At 62.8% G+C, this 15,923-nt stretch overlaps 1 protein-coding gene across 1 annotated transcript; it reads left to right on the top strand.

Moving 5' to 3' along the window:
- Positions 1 to 4,174: 4,174 nt before the first annotated feature.
- Positions 4,175 to 15,691, top strand: NPR2 (natriuretic peptide receptor 2). Its single transcript, XM_074165755.1, has 22 exons — positions 4,175 to 4,931; positions 9,657 to 9,856; positions 9,948 to 10,061; positions 10,343 to 10,478; positions 10,570 to 10,664; positions 10,757 to 10,889; positions 11,004 to 11,088; positions 11,201 to 11,321; positions 11,845 to 11,919; positions 12,085 to 12,162; positions 12,295 to 12,399; positions 12,668 to 12,739; positions 12,820 to 12,979; positions 13,060 to 13,215; positions 13,296 to 13,464; positions 13,578 to 13,724; positions 13,908 to 14,031; positions 14,160 to 14,228; positions 14,318 to 14,492; positions 14,570 to 14,668; positions 14,764 to 14,855; positions 15,024 to 15,691. The coding sequence occupies exons 1-22, from the start codon at positions 4,175 to 4,177 to the stop codon at positions 15,084 to 15,086; spliced, it is 3,225 nt and encodes a 1,074-aa protein (XP_074021856.1). The 3' UTR covers positions 15,087 to 15,691.
- Positions 15,692 to 15,923: the final 232 nt, after the last annotated feature.

Raw genomic sequence — 15,923 nt, 5'->3', positions numbered from 1 at the left:
GGTGACACATCCTGTCCTGGTGACCTGCAAGGACACACATAGGGCCCTGATGTGGGTCTGGGGCACAGAGGGACGCAGGCTCTTAGGGCTGAACCCATGGACGCACTGGGACAGCCCCTGCCCTGAAGTGGGGGGACAACATAGGTGCTGCATAACACATTTTTCCCTTTAAAACGTTTGCCTCTCCTCCATTTTTTCCACTGTTGGCACAAAAACCCCAGACCCAGATGAGCAGACCTTCAGATTTCCTGGACAGCAGGAGCACAGGAGGCCCATATGTACAAAGGTCACCCTGTGCGCCTGTGCCTGTCCCTGTCCCTGTGTGTCTCGTGCCCGCCTGGCCAAAGCCTCACTGACCTGGAAATGTGGGATGGGGTGGCCTTTGGAGGTGCTGGGCTCCTGCAGCACCAGGGGTGCCCCAGTGACATACATGCCCCTGCACAGTGGTGCCCACACAGCCCCTCCAAACCAATCCTGGTGGAGCTGACCTTGCTGCAGGCACACATTTGTGGTGCCTGCCATGCTCTTTACAGCCGCCTCCCAAGGTTGACAGGTTTCTGGCCCCACTTGGTGCAGAGATGAAGGCACTTGGCAGAGCCCTGCTGCCTGCAAGCTCATGTTGCTGCACTCCAGGAGGTGGAAAAACATTTTTTAGCAATTAAGCAATCATCAGCTTTGGGGACCTGGGGCTTGGTTTTGCCTGATGGGAACCTGGAAAACAAGCTGGGAACCTCACGGGCATGAGGTCCCCAGGGCAGGTAGGCACAGCTGTGCTCTTGGTGCCCACCATGCCCTGGTGCACTGTGAGGACCATCATGGGCTACCACCATGGACCACCACAGACCACCACGGACCATGGTGCTGGTCACAGCCACATCGGAAGAAAACTTGTCAGCTCTGAGACATGGAATACCAAGTGCAGAAAGACTAAAACTCTGTGTGAGACCAGGGGATGGCAAAGGCATCTTTAGATGGAGTTACAGAAACCCCAAAGCATGGTGAGCCCCAGCCCTGCATGCCCCAGGGAGGAGGCTGGGGGACAGCAACTGTACCAAGCCCCGCAAGACCCCATCCCCTGGTCACACAAGGGATGCAGAGCTGGGGCAGCCACCCTGTGCACGCTCTGCCTGTCTGGGTGTCCGAACGGCAGTGCACAAAGCCGGTAGGTTGTAGCCAGTGTCCCTGGTTGTAGGGGTGTACAGTGTACAGTGAACAGGCGGCGGTGACTGGGCCCCCTCTGCTGGCATGCAGATGCAAACACGGGGTGCCCTGGCACCCACAGCTCCCTGCCCACGGCACCCCACGCACCCCATCCCACCTGTGGCAAGTCCCCCCAGGCTGCTCCCACACTCCTTCCACCCCCTCTGCTTTTTTCTTCCCCATCTCTTTTTTTTTTTTTTTTTTCAGTTAATTTGCCTGGGTCGTGCCCTCCACTGGCTGTACCCTGCCCATGGCAGGTCCTGCGAGAGCATCACCACCTCCCAGACAAGTGACTTGCTGAGAGGACATGGGTCAGAGAAAGTTTCTCCCACCCAAGGGTGCTGCCAGCCCCTTTGCCCCACGATGCACCCCGGGCCATGCCACCAAGCGAGCCCAGCCCAAGGCTCGGAGGTGCCACCATGGCTCAGGACACAAGCCGTAGGACTGGACTGCCTGGCATGGGGATACACGGGGGGCACAGGACCAGGCACCATCAGCGCCCCAAGAACAGCAGCAGGGGTGATATTGTTGTCCCTGGTGTGGGATTGTCACCATGCCCAGCCTCACATCCCGTGGGAGAAGCTCTTCCAGACCTTCCCAGCTCTTCTTTCTCGCCTGTGTTTGCTGCCGGTTGGATTTCACCATCCTGCGGCAGCATCATCCTTCGCCTCAGGCACCACTGTCAGCTCCGTGCTGCAACCGAACCAGGGTATTTATAGCCAGCAACCCAATCCTCCCAGCTCAGGTTGTGCCGGGCTGGGTGAGCTGAGCTTCACGACCCTATGATGACAGGAAGGACGTGTCACTCATGGTGGAGACATCTGCAGTGGAACTGTCAGGGACAGCGGGAGGGGACATGATTATCGGCAGCCCCAGCTGCAGAGGGACCCATGCCAGGCACCTGGGGGGACCATGCCCGCAGCGCCATACAGGCAGCTCTGGTGGCCTGTCCCAAATGCCAGGAAGGGACAAGGACCCCCTGCACCCCCTGCCCACCACTCAGAGCAGCATTCCTCATGCATCTGATCCTCGCAGGACCTTGCAAGGCCAGTGGTACCAGCAAGATCTGCAGGGTACCCCTTTAGCCACTGGGCTCCCCCTGCGCTCCCCCCGGTGTCCCCCCCTACCCCTCACGGGCTATACCCCATAGCCGTGGAGCAGGGGCTGGCAACACTCCCCACACCCGCCCCCCCACTTCCCCCCGAACCCTCCCACCAGATGGGAGCAGACAGCAGGCTGGGAATGCGAGGAATGCACCGCAGGCACGCTGCCCCCGCTGGGCCCCCCCTGCCCCACCGAGGCCCCCCCCTGCAAACACAGGGCCCCTCTGTGTGTCCCCTGGTCTGGGGCAGCTCCCCATGGCATCCAGGGCTGGCAAATCCTTGGATCCTTCCCGAAATCCCCAGGGAGCCTTGCTCTGGGATTTCCAAGCCCCACAGGTTATCCAAGCCCCACAGCATCCGGGGCGGGGGGGTGGTTTGCACAGGGCTCCCTGCCCCATAGCCAGCCCTTGTCCCCAGGCCACTCCCCTGTGCTGGATGGATGGGTGGATCCTGTCCCCTCTGCTGCCCTCGCAGCCCCCCACTTCCGTACCCCACCACCTCACAGGCCTATGCCACACTTAAAACCTGCAGGGGTGACATGCTCACTGCCTCCAGACCCCCAGCATCCCCTGCCCTCATCCCCCCACCACTTGTCCACCCCAGCCAGGCCATATGTCAAACGGGAACAGGCAGCGGGGACGCCGAATCCCCCCATTTGCCCCCCTCCACTGGTGATGGGACGACCTGAGTGTGAGAGACATCTGAATCATTGAATGGTTTGGGTTGGAAGGGACCTGTAACAGTCACCTAGTCCAACCCCCTGCAACGAGCAGGGACATCTTCAACTAGGTTCAACCTAGTTGAACTTCAACCTTCAACTAGGTTAGGTTGCTCAGAGGCCTGTCCAACCTGACCTGGAATGTTTCCAGGGATGGGGCATCAACTACCTCTTTGGGCAACCTGTGCCAGTGTTTCACCACCCTCACCATAAAAAAATTTCTTCCTTGTATCTAGTTTAAATCTTCCCGCTTTTAGTTTGAAATCATTACTGCTTGTCCTATCGCAACAGCAAACTCTAAACAACCCCAACTCTCAATCTGGAGTACTGCATCCTGTCCTGGAGTCCTTAGCACAAGAAGGACATGGACCTGTTGGAGCAGGTCCAGAGGATGCCACGAAAATGATCAGAGGGCTGAAGCACGTCTGCTCTGCAGACAGGATGAGAGAGTTGGGGTTGTTCAACCTGGAGAAGAGAAGGCTTCAGGGAGACCTTATAGCAGCCTTCTGGTATCTAAAGGGGGCTTATAAGCAAGTTGGGGACACGCCTTTTAGCAGGAAATGCATGTTGTGATAGGACATGGGCAATGTTGATAGGACATGGGTAATGTGCATGTTGCAATAGGACAAGGGGTAATGGTTTTAAACTCCAAGAGGTAGATTTAGACTAGATGTAAGGAAGAAATCTTTTAGGATGAGGCTGGTGAAACACTGGCACAGGTTGCCCGGAAAGGTGGGAGATGCCCCATCCCTGGAAACATTCAAGGTCAGGTTGGATGGGGCTTTGAGCAACCAGATCTAGCTGAAGATGTCCCTGCTTATGGCACGGAGGTTGGACGAGATGACCTTTAAAGGTCCCAATCCCAACCATTCTGTGATTCCATGAAGCCGAACGCCCCCTCCCCAACCCTTCCCAGCGGGCCTCCCGCAGCCCCACCGTACCCTTCCCCGTCCCCCCTCCCTGGGGACACCCCCCCATCCCGGTGCCGCCCATCACCGTGCCGTCCGGCCGGGCGGGGAGCGGCGGCAGAGGGCGCTGGCCGTCCCGGGGCGGTGCCGCCCGGGGGAGGGCGCAGGCGGCGGGGCGGGGGCGCGGCGGGGCCGCAGGAACGGGCGGGCGGGCGGCGGCCGGGGCGGAGGAGCCAGCGCGGCCCATGGCTCCGCGGCTGCCGCTGCTGCTGCCGCCGCTGCTGCTGCTGCTGCCGGTGCTGCCGGTGGCGGCGGCGGCGGCGGGAGGAGGCGGGGGGGGGCGGCGGGCGGCGGCGACCCCCGACGGGGCGGTCGCCAACTTGACGGTGGCGGTGGTGCTGCCGGAGCGCAACGTGAGCTACGCGTGGGCTTGGCCACGCGTGGGGCCGGCGCTGAGCCTGGCGCTGGAAGCGCTGGAGCGGGGCGAGCCGCCTCTCCTGCCGCGGCCCTTCTCGGTGCGCGTCGAGTTCATGAGCTCGGAGCTGGAGGGCGCTTGCTCCGAGTACGTGGCACCGCTCAACGCCGTAGACCTGAAGCTCTACCACGACCCCGACGTCCTCTTCGGGCCGGGCTGCGTCTACCCGGCGGCTTCCGTGGGGCGCTTCGCATCCCACTGGCGCCTGCCGCTCATCACCGGCGGGGCGGTGGCGGCGGGTTTTAGCCGGAAACGGGAGCACTACAGCACGACGGTGCGTACGGGGCCCTCGGCCCCCAAACTGGGTGCCTTCGTCTCCCACCTCCACGCCCACTTCAACTGGAGCGCCCGCGCCGTCCTCCTCTACGTGGACCGCAAGACCGACGACCGGCCCTACTACTTCACCGTCGAGGGTGTCTACCAGGAGCTGCAGGACGGCAGCAACCTCACCGTGCGCCACCACATCTACTCCCCCGACGAGGGCGGCCCCGACACCGCCGTGCACTTCATCAAGGCCAACGGGCGCGGTGCGTGGGGCGGCACGGCGTGGGGAGGTGGGGGGAGAGGGGGTTGTGGGGGGACCCCCGTGCGGGACAGGGCTGAGCGGCCGGGGAGGAGAGGAGGGGGGGCGGCGGGGGAGGGGGGAGAGAGAAGAAGCAGAGGGGGGTCCCTGCGGGGGAACCGCACAGGGCTCGGGGAGGGGAGGAGGCGAAATCCTCCGTGGGGTGCAGCGAGGGGTTAAGGATGGGGTGGGATCCGTGTGGGGCACAGGGAGGGGACGGGGTGCAGTGGAGCCCGTGTGGGGCGAAGCAAGGGGATGGAGGTGCAGTGGGGCACACAGAGGGTATGGCAAGGGGCTGGGGTGCGGTGGGACCTGTCTGGGGTGCAGCAAGGGGACCAGGGTACTGTGAAGCACACACAGGGTACAACAACGGGTTGAGAGTGCAGTGGGACCCAACTGGGACACAGTGAGGGGCTGAGGATGCAGTGGGGCATACGTAGGGCACAGCAAGGGACTGGGGGTGCAGTCGGACCCATCTGGGGCACGGCAAGGGGATGGGGACACAGTGGGACCCGTGTGGGATATAGCAGGGGGTCAGAATCACGGTGGGACCCATGTGGGGCACAGCAAGGGGCAAAGGACACAGTGGTACCTTTGTGGAGCACAGTGAGGGTCAGAGGGCACCGTGGGGCTTGTGTAGGGTGCAGTGAGGGGCCAAGAACACAGTGGGACCCCTGTGGGGCACGGCAAGCGGTGCAGTGGGACCTGTGTGGGGCGCAGGGCGGGGTGTGGGCAAAGCAGATTGTATGTAGGGCACAGAGAGGGGTGGGCACATTTGGTCGCAGTGGGGCTGGGGGAGCAGCGGGACCTGCATGGGGAGGTGGGTACACAAGGGACAAGGCAGGACCCAGAATCCTGGGCCACCCCACTGCTGGTGGGGGCAGTCCAGGGCAAGGTGGGGGCCATGGGGTCCCCCTCCCTGTCACCCTGCCCTGTCACCCTGTGCCAGGGGAGTGCTGGGGCAAACCCTCCCCTCGGTGGGACATGTGGTGTGAGCAGCGCTGGGGCCACCCTACCCTCTGGCATTAGGAGGATCAGGGCATCCCCAGGGACAAGCAGGACCCAGCCACCTCTTCAGAGGCTGCGGGTGACGGTGTGGACGTGGCCATATGAAGGGCAGCACCAGCTGTGGTTACGTGCCTAGAGCAGCCTGGTGCCAACATGCCGAGGCAGCCATGCCATGCCTGGGCAGAGACAGCCCTCCAGCCTGGCACCTGGGTACCCCAGGCTGTGCCCGTCCCTGCTGTGCCCCAGGGATGGGGCTGGGGATGGCTCCACCCTGCTGATGGAGGGATAAATCAATTTGGTGCCTTGCGAGCGCCCCAGGAGAGCAGCTATATCGGGAGCGGGAGGAAATGGAGGGGCTTACGGAGGCAGCTGGAGAGCAAGGGCAGCCTGATGCTCTTTCATTATTGATGAGCAGGATATATCGATCCCGGAGCCAGCCTCTCCGCGATGGTTCTTAATGGATCCTGAGATGCTGTGTCATTAAGAAGGACATCGAGCTGGGATGAGTGGAGCCAGATGGGGCAGCAGGAGATGTGGCTGAGGCTGTGTAGCACCAGGCTGGGGGAGTGTGGCTGAGGTGCTTTGGGGTGCTGGACCCGGTTCCCCTGGGACTCAGGCTGGTGGGGCTGGGTCCATCCATGGGAACGGTCATCCCATGGTGGGCTGCTGGAATTGAGCAGCTTGTGGCTGCCCCTCTCATTTGCTTGGTCAAGAGGCTGGGATGGAGGCTCCCTGGTGAGCTGTCACTAGCCGTGGGGTGTGGATCTTCACATGGGAGAGGGGCAAAGGACCATGCAGGGAAAAAGGCTAAAGGCAGTGATTCCTATCAACGTTTCCGGCTTGGTGCCGTAAATCACCCTGATGGTAATCAATCCCCCTTGGTGCAGGCAGGGGGTCATGGCTGCCAGGGAAGGAGGCCAGGCGTGGGCAGAGACCTGGGGGCCCTCCAAGCCGGGATGCCCCCCAGGGGGAGGCTGGGCCCCTCTGGCCACATCCCAGAGATGGGGGCAGGGTGTGGGGCTGGGTGCTTGGCCCTACAGATATGGGTGCTCAGGGCTGTGATGCTGATGTTAGGTGCTCTCATAACCCAGGGGTGTGAGGCAGAGAGTGGGGATCCTGCAAAGCTGTCCCAGCAGTGCCCATCCTTAGGTGGTATGGCATGGAGAGGGAAGAAGGAGCTTTGGCCGCAGCCACATCCGTGTCCATGCCCTGCATGTCATCCCTCTTGGTGTCACCTTCCTCCTCCCAGATGGTGGGCAGGAGTTTGGTAAGCCTGGAAAGCTGCTTCCCTGCCCCACCATGTGCCCCCGAAGCTGCCGATCCCTGACGTTTGTGGCTCTAAAGAGCAGGCATGGGGGGATATGGGTGCATTGCCCTGTTTCGTGTGCAGTCACCTCGCACTTCACGTTGCCCCTCTCACCGGTGCCTGAGCGACGTGCAGGGGCCCACGTCTCTCCTGCCACTTGCAAAAGCGCTGATATAATTAGAGCTGTGGTTGAGGGAATTACTGGAGCATCTGCCTGCAAAGCCCAGGTCCCCTGCCTGGGGAGATGGCTGGGTGCTGCTGCTGGGAGGAGAGTGCATCGCCCTGCCATCCCCTGGGGCGTGGGACGGCCACTTGGCTGAGGTGAGGGTCTCTGTGCCGCAGTGCCCTGTGCTGGTGGGGCTGCCTGAAACCAGGATTCACCCTCACTTTAGGGTTATCTTCATGATGCGGGGGTCGGGCAGCATCCTGCCATCACATCTACACACCCACAGGGTCCTGCCTGTCCCCTGGGGCTGCGCACTCTGCCTCCTGCGTCATGGGAAACCCCCACACAAATGCCTGGGGGCTGTGTGCCCCCCAGCTTTGCAGGACCGCGTTCCCCTTGTCTTTGGTGGTGCTGAGGCTGCCTTTGGCCATCCAGCGACCCCCGGGGTGGGGGGGCATGAGCAGGCAGCGGTACTGCTGGTCAGGCAGGCGGCTGCCAGCTGGAGGCAGCTGCCAGCGTCATGGAGAGCCCCAAGGGTTGACCCTTCCCTTCTGCGCGGCTCCCACAACCTGTCCCCAGGGAGCCGTCCAGGCGCCATCAATCCCCTTGCTCAGTGGCCTTTGACCAGGCAGGCTTTTGCTGCCGCCACCACGGGGGCCGGCTGCCCGGGGTGTCCCACCATCTGCCACCAGCTGTTGTGCGGTGCCGCCGGCTGCCTTTCCCTGGCGCCTGCGATGGGATGGAGAGGGACCCAAATGCTGCGTCCGCATGGGGTGACCCTCAGCCTCTGTGCCAAGGAGTTGCTGAACTGCCCATCCTGGCCAAGAAATTTGGGGACAGCACATTTCTGGGTGTGGGGCTATCGAAATGGGGAAGCAGAAATTGTTTATTTGAGGTATTGCAGAACTTGGAAACCATTTCTGCCCCTGAAACGGGCTTTTGCTCATGCACAGCCCAAGCTGCTGTGGTTTCCCTCTCCCCCGTGCCCAGGAGCAGCTCGCTGTGTTGCTGCTGGCTTCCTGTGCCCAGGGTGGTTCTGCTGGGTTCCTTCTCCCACCCGAGTGGCTCCCCTTCTGCCCCTGCAAGCCACCCCCTGCCACTCCTGCTGTCTGTGTGGGTGGGTGCCTGTTGGCATCAAGGACCCCATCCCAAGGAGCAGGGACCCCATCCCAGGGAGGAGGGACCCCAATCTTGGAGCGCGGGTCTTCCTTGCTGTCCCCAGCCCTCCCCACGCTTCAGATCCAGCCGGGGCGCTGGGCCCCATGCAGAAGGGCTGCGCGCTGGGGCCGGTGCCCGAGCGTGACATTCCTCCACTGCCGCTGCCGACTCCTCCATTGCTCAATCCTGGGTTCCCAGCCAGGCTGGCTGGAGCGGGGGCCCTGGTTTTCCGGGGGGAGGGAGGAGGCAGTGTCAGGATCCTCAGCAAGGGCGAGGAGGGCCCCTGCTTGGGGGGGTTTCAGACACTCTCGGGCACCCGATCCCATGGCCCGTGGTGCCCTGTGCCAGCCCCGTGCCGCCCCCATGCAGCACCCGGGTGGCGATCCCATTGGGCCTGGCTGAGCCACTGGCAGCAGGTGGGGGGCATGTGGGGTGGCTGGCCGGGGCCCGGGCACCCCCTTGCTCTGTGGGTCGCACCAGTGAGATGCTCTGTTTCCAATTAGCGCCGGCGGCCGCCGAAGGTGCTGGAATCCGGGAACCTGCGCATTCCTGCCGCATGGCCGGCCGGCCACGAACCCAAACATGGGTTTGTTCGTTCCCCAGGGGCCTCTGGCGTACAGCCCCGACGCCTTTCCCGACCCTCCCGGTCCCCTGGCTGGGGCTGGCAGGGAGCAGGCGCGGAGCTGATGCCAGGGTCGCCACCCCCTGGGTGGCTTTTGCTGGAGAAGGGAGTGTGGGGTCTGGGCGTGGGATGTCTGCCTCGTATTTTGGAGCAAGGGTTCCCCTGTTCTCCTTTCCCTCTTAAGCCCAAGGTGGCTGATGGGGCACAAGTGGGTCAGGTGGGGCTGAGTGGGCTCTGTGGCCGTGGGGCATGTGGCATGAGAAGGCAGTGAGCCCAGCACTGCCCCATCCTCCCAACAGCCACCACCATGCGTGCCCACGGGGTTGCTGTGCCCTGTCTCCCCAAGGGAAGGCTTCCTGCCCCATGCCTGAGTGGGGTGCCCTGGAGTGGGGTGGCATCGTTCCCCTTATGTCCCACGTCTCACCGGCAGTGGTGTATCTCTGTGGGCCGCCGGAGATGCTGCGGCAGATCATGCAGCTGGCGCAGCGGGAGAACCTCACCAACGGCGACTACGTCTTCTTCTACCTGGATGTCTTTGGGGAGAGCCTGCGGGGCGACTCTGCCCGCGACCCCTTCAAGCCCTGGCAACAGAGCCCGGGCCAGGACTCGGGGCTGCGTGAGGCTTTTCAGGTGAGCTGTGTCTACCTGCCTGGGGACAGGGATGGGGACCCCCCCCAGCCTGGCCCTGTTCTTTGAAGCAAAGTGCTGTGCTTGGTCGCAGATGGTGCTGGTGATCACCTACTACGAGCCCCAAAACCCCGAGTACCAGCACTTCCAAACCCAGCTCATCCTGCGAGCTAAGCAGAAGTTTGGAGTGCAGCTCAACTACTCCCTGGTGAGTGAGTCCCTCTGGGTGATGGGGCAGTGGGGACCCTCCCCGTGGGGCTGTGGCATCTCAGCAGGGTGCAGAGAGTGGCACACAACCACGGGCAATGCCAGAGAAACCATCCCTGGTGGCAACAAGCACGGGCAGTACCATCCCCACAGGGTGGGTACATGGCCCTGGTGTGGGGCTATGGGGATGTGGGTGGGTGCGTGGCCCCAGTGTGGGGTTCTTGTGGCTGGGGTACCCCCGTGCATGTGGCCGCAGGTGCACTGAGGTCCCCTGCCCGGCAGATGAACCTGGTGGCAGGGTGTTTCTATGACGGGATGCTGCTGTATGCCATGGTGCTGAATGAGACCCTGCAGGAGGGCGGCTCCAAGAAGAATGCCACCCACATCATTGAGAAGATGCGGGACCGGAAGTTCCAGGGTGAGGACAGGGTGAGGGTGGTCAGGATCGCTGTGCCACGGGGGCAGTGGGACCTCGTCCCCATCCCACCTGGGTCTCACTTCTCCCACAGGGGTGACGGGGCTGGTGAGCATGGACAGCAACAATGACCGGGACACTGACTTCAACCTATGGGCCATGGGTGACCCCGAGAGCGGGCAGTACGAGGTGGGGGCCGGCACCGGGATCCTGCCGGCATCCGGGACTGGGGGACGGGATGCTGCGGGCTGGGGGGGGGAGCTCAGCTCTCTCTGCCATAGGTGGTGGGACACTACTCGGGTGTGGAGAAGCAGATCCATTGGCTGGGACGACCCATCCCCTGGGTGAAGGGGGCCCCTCCCTTGGATAACCCGCCCTGCGTCTTTGACGTGGATGATCCCTCCTGTGATAAAAGTGCGTGTGCTAGGTCCCCAGGTCCCTCGCTTCCCAGCATTCTTCCCTGTGGGTGCATGGTAACCTGGTACCCATGGCCAGCCAGGCCACACTGACACCCACTCCTGCCTGCAGCTCCCCTCTCCATGCTGGCCATTGTGGCTTTGGGCACCGGCCTCACCTTCGTCATGTTTGGCATCTCCAGCTTCCTCATCTTCAGGTCAGTCAGGGCTTGGGGAGCCTCTGCCTGGGCATGGGGCACTGCTCAGCCTGACGGGGGGACTGGCAGGGTGGGGGGCTGTATAGGGGCCTGACTCTAATGTGGCCCCCAGGAAGCTGATGCTGGAGAAGGAGCTTGCCAGCATGCTCTGGAGGATCCGCTGGGATGAGCTGCAGTTTGGGAGCCCTGAGCGATACCACAAGGCAGCGGGCAGCCGGCTCACCCTGTCCCTGGTGAGACCTGCCAGCCCTGGGGCACGACCCTCTTCCTGCCCCTGCCCCTGTGCCCCCTCCCTCCCTGCACCACACTCCTCCCTTGCTGATGCCCTGCATGACCCTCCGTTCCCTACAGAGCCACAGCCCCGTTGAATCCATCCCCTATACAACCCTCCCTTGCTACAAATACTCTTCATCCCCTGCAGAACCCCACTTCTTCCATCCCCTGCATGACCCACCATCCCCTGCAGAGCCATGCTTGATCTATCCCTTACACAGCCCTGAGTTCCCTACAGAGCACCATACCTCATCAAGCCCCTCTGTGACCCTCCATCCACACAGCCACACCTTATCCATCCCGTGCAGCACACCGTACCTCACCCTATAAGCTTCACCCTCCCTACAGAGCTTACAGAGCTCATGCTGATCCTTCAGAGCTCATCCTGCACCATCCCTTGCACACCTCTGGGTGTCCCTGCCATGCTCTATTGGTGACTGGGTGCCCTGGGGTACCCATTCCTAACCCCCTCCCTCCCTACAGCGTGGCTCCAGCTACGGCTCCCTGATGACCACCCATGGCAAGTACCAGATCTTTGCCAACACCGGCCACTTCAAGGTCAGTGGGGTAGCTGGGGAGCTGAGTCCTCCCCCCTGAGTCCCTCAGCCCTGTTGGGGTGCTCCCCCTTGACTGCACCCCTATCCCGTGGGATGCTGTCACCTTCCTCCCCTCCCCAAATGTGCCCAGCGGGCTCTGACCTCTTCCCCCTCCCTGACACCGCAGGGCAATGTGGTGGCCATCAAGCACATCAACAAGAAGCGCATCGAACTTACACGGCAGGTGCTCTTCGAGCTGAAACATGTAGGTTTGGGGTCTGAGCTGGGGTGTGCACCCCCTGCCTGGGTGTGCAGGGGCCAGTCATGGCAGTGGAGGGGGTTGGTGGGAGCAGCCGTGTGTCTCCCCCCCAACCTCAGTGCCATCTTCCACCTCCAGATGCGAGACATTCAGTTCAACCACCTGACCCGCTTCATCGGGGCGTGCATCGACCCCCCCAACATCTGCATCGTCACCGAGTACTGTCCGCGGGGCAGCCTGCAGGTAGGGGGGGCTTGGGGGCACCAGGGGTGACACTTAGACACAGCAGGTGATACGGCTGGGCTGGGTGTTGAGGATAGGGCTGTAGATGCTGGTAACCACCCAAGCCCCACAAGACTCACAGCAGAGCTGCCCAAGCAGGCGTCAGAGGCCAGTGGAGGGGAGGGGATGGGTACCACGGAGCCTCCTGCAGCTGGGTGGTCCATGAGGCTGGTGCCAGTGCCACCACCCCTTGGGTGCTTGGTGGGGTCCACTCAATGTGCTGCATCAGGATGTCTTGGAGAACGAGAGCATCAACCTGGACTGGATGTTTCGCTACTCCCTCATCAACGACATTGTCAAGGTACCCAAACTAGGTGCATGAGGGGCTGGGGGGTGGGTGTGCCTGAGGGATACCAGCTTCACCATGTCCATCTCTCTCAGGGAATGGCCTTCCTGCACAACAGCATCATCGGCCACCACGGCAGCCTCAAGTCATCCAACTGCGTGGTGGACAGCCGCTTCGTGCTGAAGATTACTGACTATGGGCTGGCTAGCTTCCGCTCGTCCTGTGATGGCGAGGACACCCATGCCCTCTATGCCAGTGAGTGCCCACTGCTGGGGACCGGGGGTCCAGGGGGGTGAGTGGCCCTGCCTTACCACCCCATGGCCATGTCCCACCAGAGAAGCTATGGACAGCTCCAGAGCTGCTGCAGAAGGGGCGCCTGCCCACCCCGGGCATGCAGAAAGCTGATGTCTACAGCTTTGGCATCATCGTGCAGGAGGTCGCCCTGCGCAACGGCCCCTTCTACATCGAGGGCATGGACCTGAGCCCCAAAGGTGAGGGTAGGGGGCAGGTATGGGGTGGTCCCCTCCCTGCTAGGGAGGTCCGGTGCTCACCGCCGGCCACCCCCTGGCAGAGATCGTGCAGAAGGTGCGTAACAGCCAGAAGCCCTTCTTCCGCCCTTCTATCGACATTGGGGTGCACAGCGAAGAGCTGGCGGTGCTGATGGAGCGCTGCTGGGCGCAGGAGCCAGCCGAGCGCCCTGACTTCAGCCAGATCAAGATCTTCATCCGTAGATTCAACAAGTGGGTGGCTGGCCAGTGAGGAAGGTGGCCCTCAGCAGGAGCGGGGACAGGCATGGGGGTGGTGGTTGGGGGAGCAGCTCTTCCTGCGGTGCCAGCTGCCTGCACCCTGGCAGGGAGGGCAGCACCAGCATCCTGGACAACCTGCTGTCGCGCATGGAGCAGTATGCCAACAACCTGGAGAAGCTGGTGGAGGAGCGGACACAGGCCTACCTGGAGGAGAAGCGGAAGGCGGAGAACCTCCTCTACCAGATTCTGCCCCAGTGAGAGGGGGACAGACGGGAGCATGTGGGTCTGGGGGTTGGCATGAGGTCAGCATGCACCCGCTGCCATGCAAGCATGGGGGTCTGTGGCTGGCCCCCCGTGCTGGTGCAGGATAAGGGATGTGGGGGTGGATGAGGGTTTTGGGGTGGGAGCCCACCACCATCCCCCCCTGTGCTCTCCAGCTCCGTGGCAGAGCAGTTGAAGCGCGGGGAGACGGTGCGTGCTGAGGCTTTCGACAGTGTCACCATCTACTTCAGCGACATCGTGGGTTTCACTGCCCTCTCAGCGGAGAGCACCCCCATGCAGGTGAGAGCAGGGCTTGGGGGGCAGCCCCCCTGCGGGACTAATGTGGGGTGAGGCGTTATACCCTGGCAGTGGCATCCCTGGGGCTGGGGGGATCATCCCAGCCCCACATGCACCCTTGCTACATCCAGGTCGTGACGCTGCTGAACGATCTCTACACTTGCTTTGATGCCATCATCGACAACTTTGACGTCTACAAGGTGAGGGCGGTGTGTGAGCAGGCACAACCCTCTGAAGTGAGGTGGGCAGCGAGGAGCCTGGGGTGTACCCACTCCCCCTAATCCCGCAGGTGGAGACCATTGGGGATGCCTACATGGTGGTGTCGGGGCTGCCGGTGCGCAACGGGAAGCTGCACGCCCGTGAGATCGTCCGCATGGCCCTGGCCCTGCTTGAGGCCGTCAAAACCTTCAAGATCCGGCACCGGCCCAACGACCAGCTCCGCCTGCGCATCGGCATACACACGGGTGAGCCCCCGGCACCGCGGCTCGGGGATGCTCTGCTGCCCGTCCTACAGCAGCCCCGGGCATCTCTGTGCCTGCAGGTCCCGTGTGCGCTGGAGTTGTGGGTCTGAAGATGCCGCGGTACTGCCTGTTCGGGGACACGGTGAACACCGCATCCCGCATGGAGTCCAATGGCCAGGGTGAGCCATGGGGCTGGCAGCTAGGGTCCGGTGCCACGGGTCGTGCCCTGCTCCTGAGCCCAACCATGTCCCTTTTGCCCCTCTGTGCCACCCAGCCCTGAAGATCCACGTCTCGTCCACCACAAAGGAAGTGCTGGATGAGTTTGGCTGCTTCGAGCTGGAGCTGCGTGGGGATGTGGAGATGAAGGTGAGGGCATGGGGACTTCAGTAGGATGCCAGCTCTTCCTGCCACAGGGGCATGCGATGGGTGGGTGGGTCAGAGCTGAGACCCCTTGTCCCCCTCGGTGCTGGGGATGGCACCCAAGGAGCAGCACAGGGGGAAAGGAGGGTCTCACCGTGCCCCTCCACCCCTCAGGGAAAGGGGAAGATGCGGACATACTGGCTGCTGGGTGAGAGGAAAGACCCCAAAGTCATCTGAGCAGTGGCGGAGCCCCCAGCCCTGACGGAGCCGCCAACAATTCCCGGTGCCTGGACCCCTGGGATGCACCATCAACCCCCCATCACTGCAGCCCACCACCACCACCACAGCCCCCCTGCTTCAGCAGGGCTCGGGCCCGGGGGGCCAGTGGCCACAGCACTGCCTGCCCCCCTCCATCGGCACCAGCAAAGCCCACCTCCCCCCGCAGCCTCTGCTGGAAGGGGGAAACCAGCCCTGATCCAGCCCGGGGGGGGACCCCATGTTCCCCCACCCTCTGGGGTCCTGCCGCCCCTGCCCTCTCCCCCTGGCTCAGCTGGCTCTGAGCCACTCCCGGGGCCTGGCTGCCCCGCAGGGCACTTTGCCGTCTCTTTTCAGTACCTGGCCCCCAGCAGAAGTTGTGTCCATGTCACCCCCTCCCTGGGGCAGGGAAACGGGGGCTTCTGCCGGGACTGACCCCTTGGCCAGGGCCAGCTTCAATGCTGCGGCTCCCCCCCTCCCCTGTATATAGCCCCATCGGGTCATGTAAATACCCCTCCCTCCCCCAGGTGTAAATATAGGAGTCACTGCAAACTATTTTGTTTGAAATACAAACTTCCCCAAATTCTTCCGTCCCCTGACCTCTGCTTCTCTCTGCCCTGGAGCACCAAGCAGGGTGGGGGGCTGGAGGGGGATTCCAACATTGAGTTCAACCTGGGCTGGGGACAGCTACCTGGAGCATCCCAGAGCATTGTACCCCCCGGGTCCGGCTGCGGTGTGGGATGGGGGTCCGGGCACAGGGAGCTGGTGCAGGGCAGCTGCAGCAGTGGCTGGTGAGGGCTTGGGGCGGTGTTGGGAAGG

This window comes from Numenius arquata, chromosome Z (assembly GCF_964106895.1).
Source record: "Numenius arquata chromosome Z, bNumArq3.hap1.1, whole genome shotgun sequence".
NCBI lineage: Eukaryota > Metazoa > Chordata > Aves > Charadriiformes > Scolopacidae > Numenius > Numenius arquata.
This window is presented reverse-complemented; position numbering and strand designations above follow the sequence as displayed.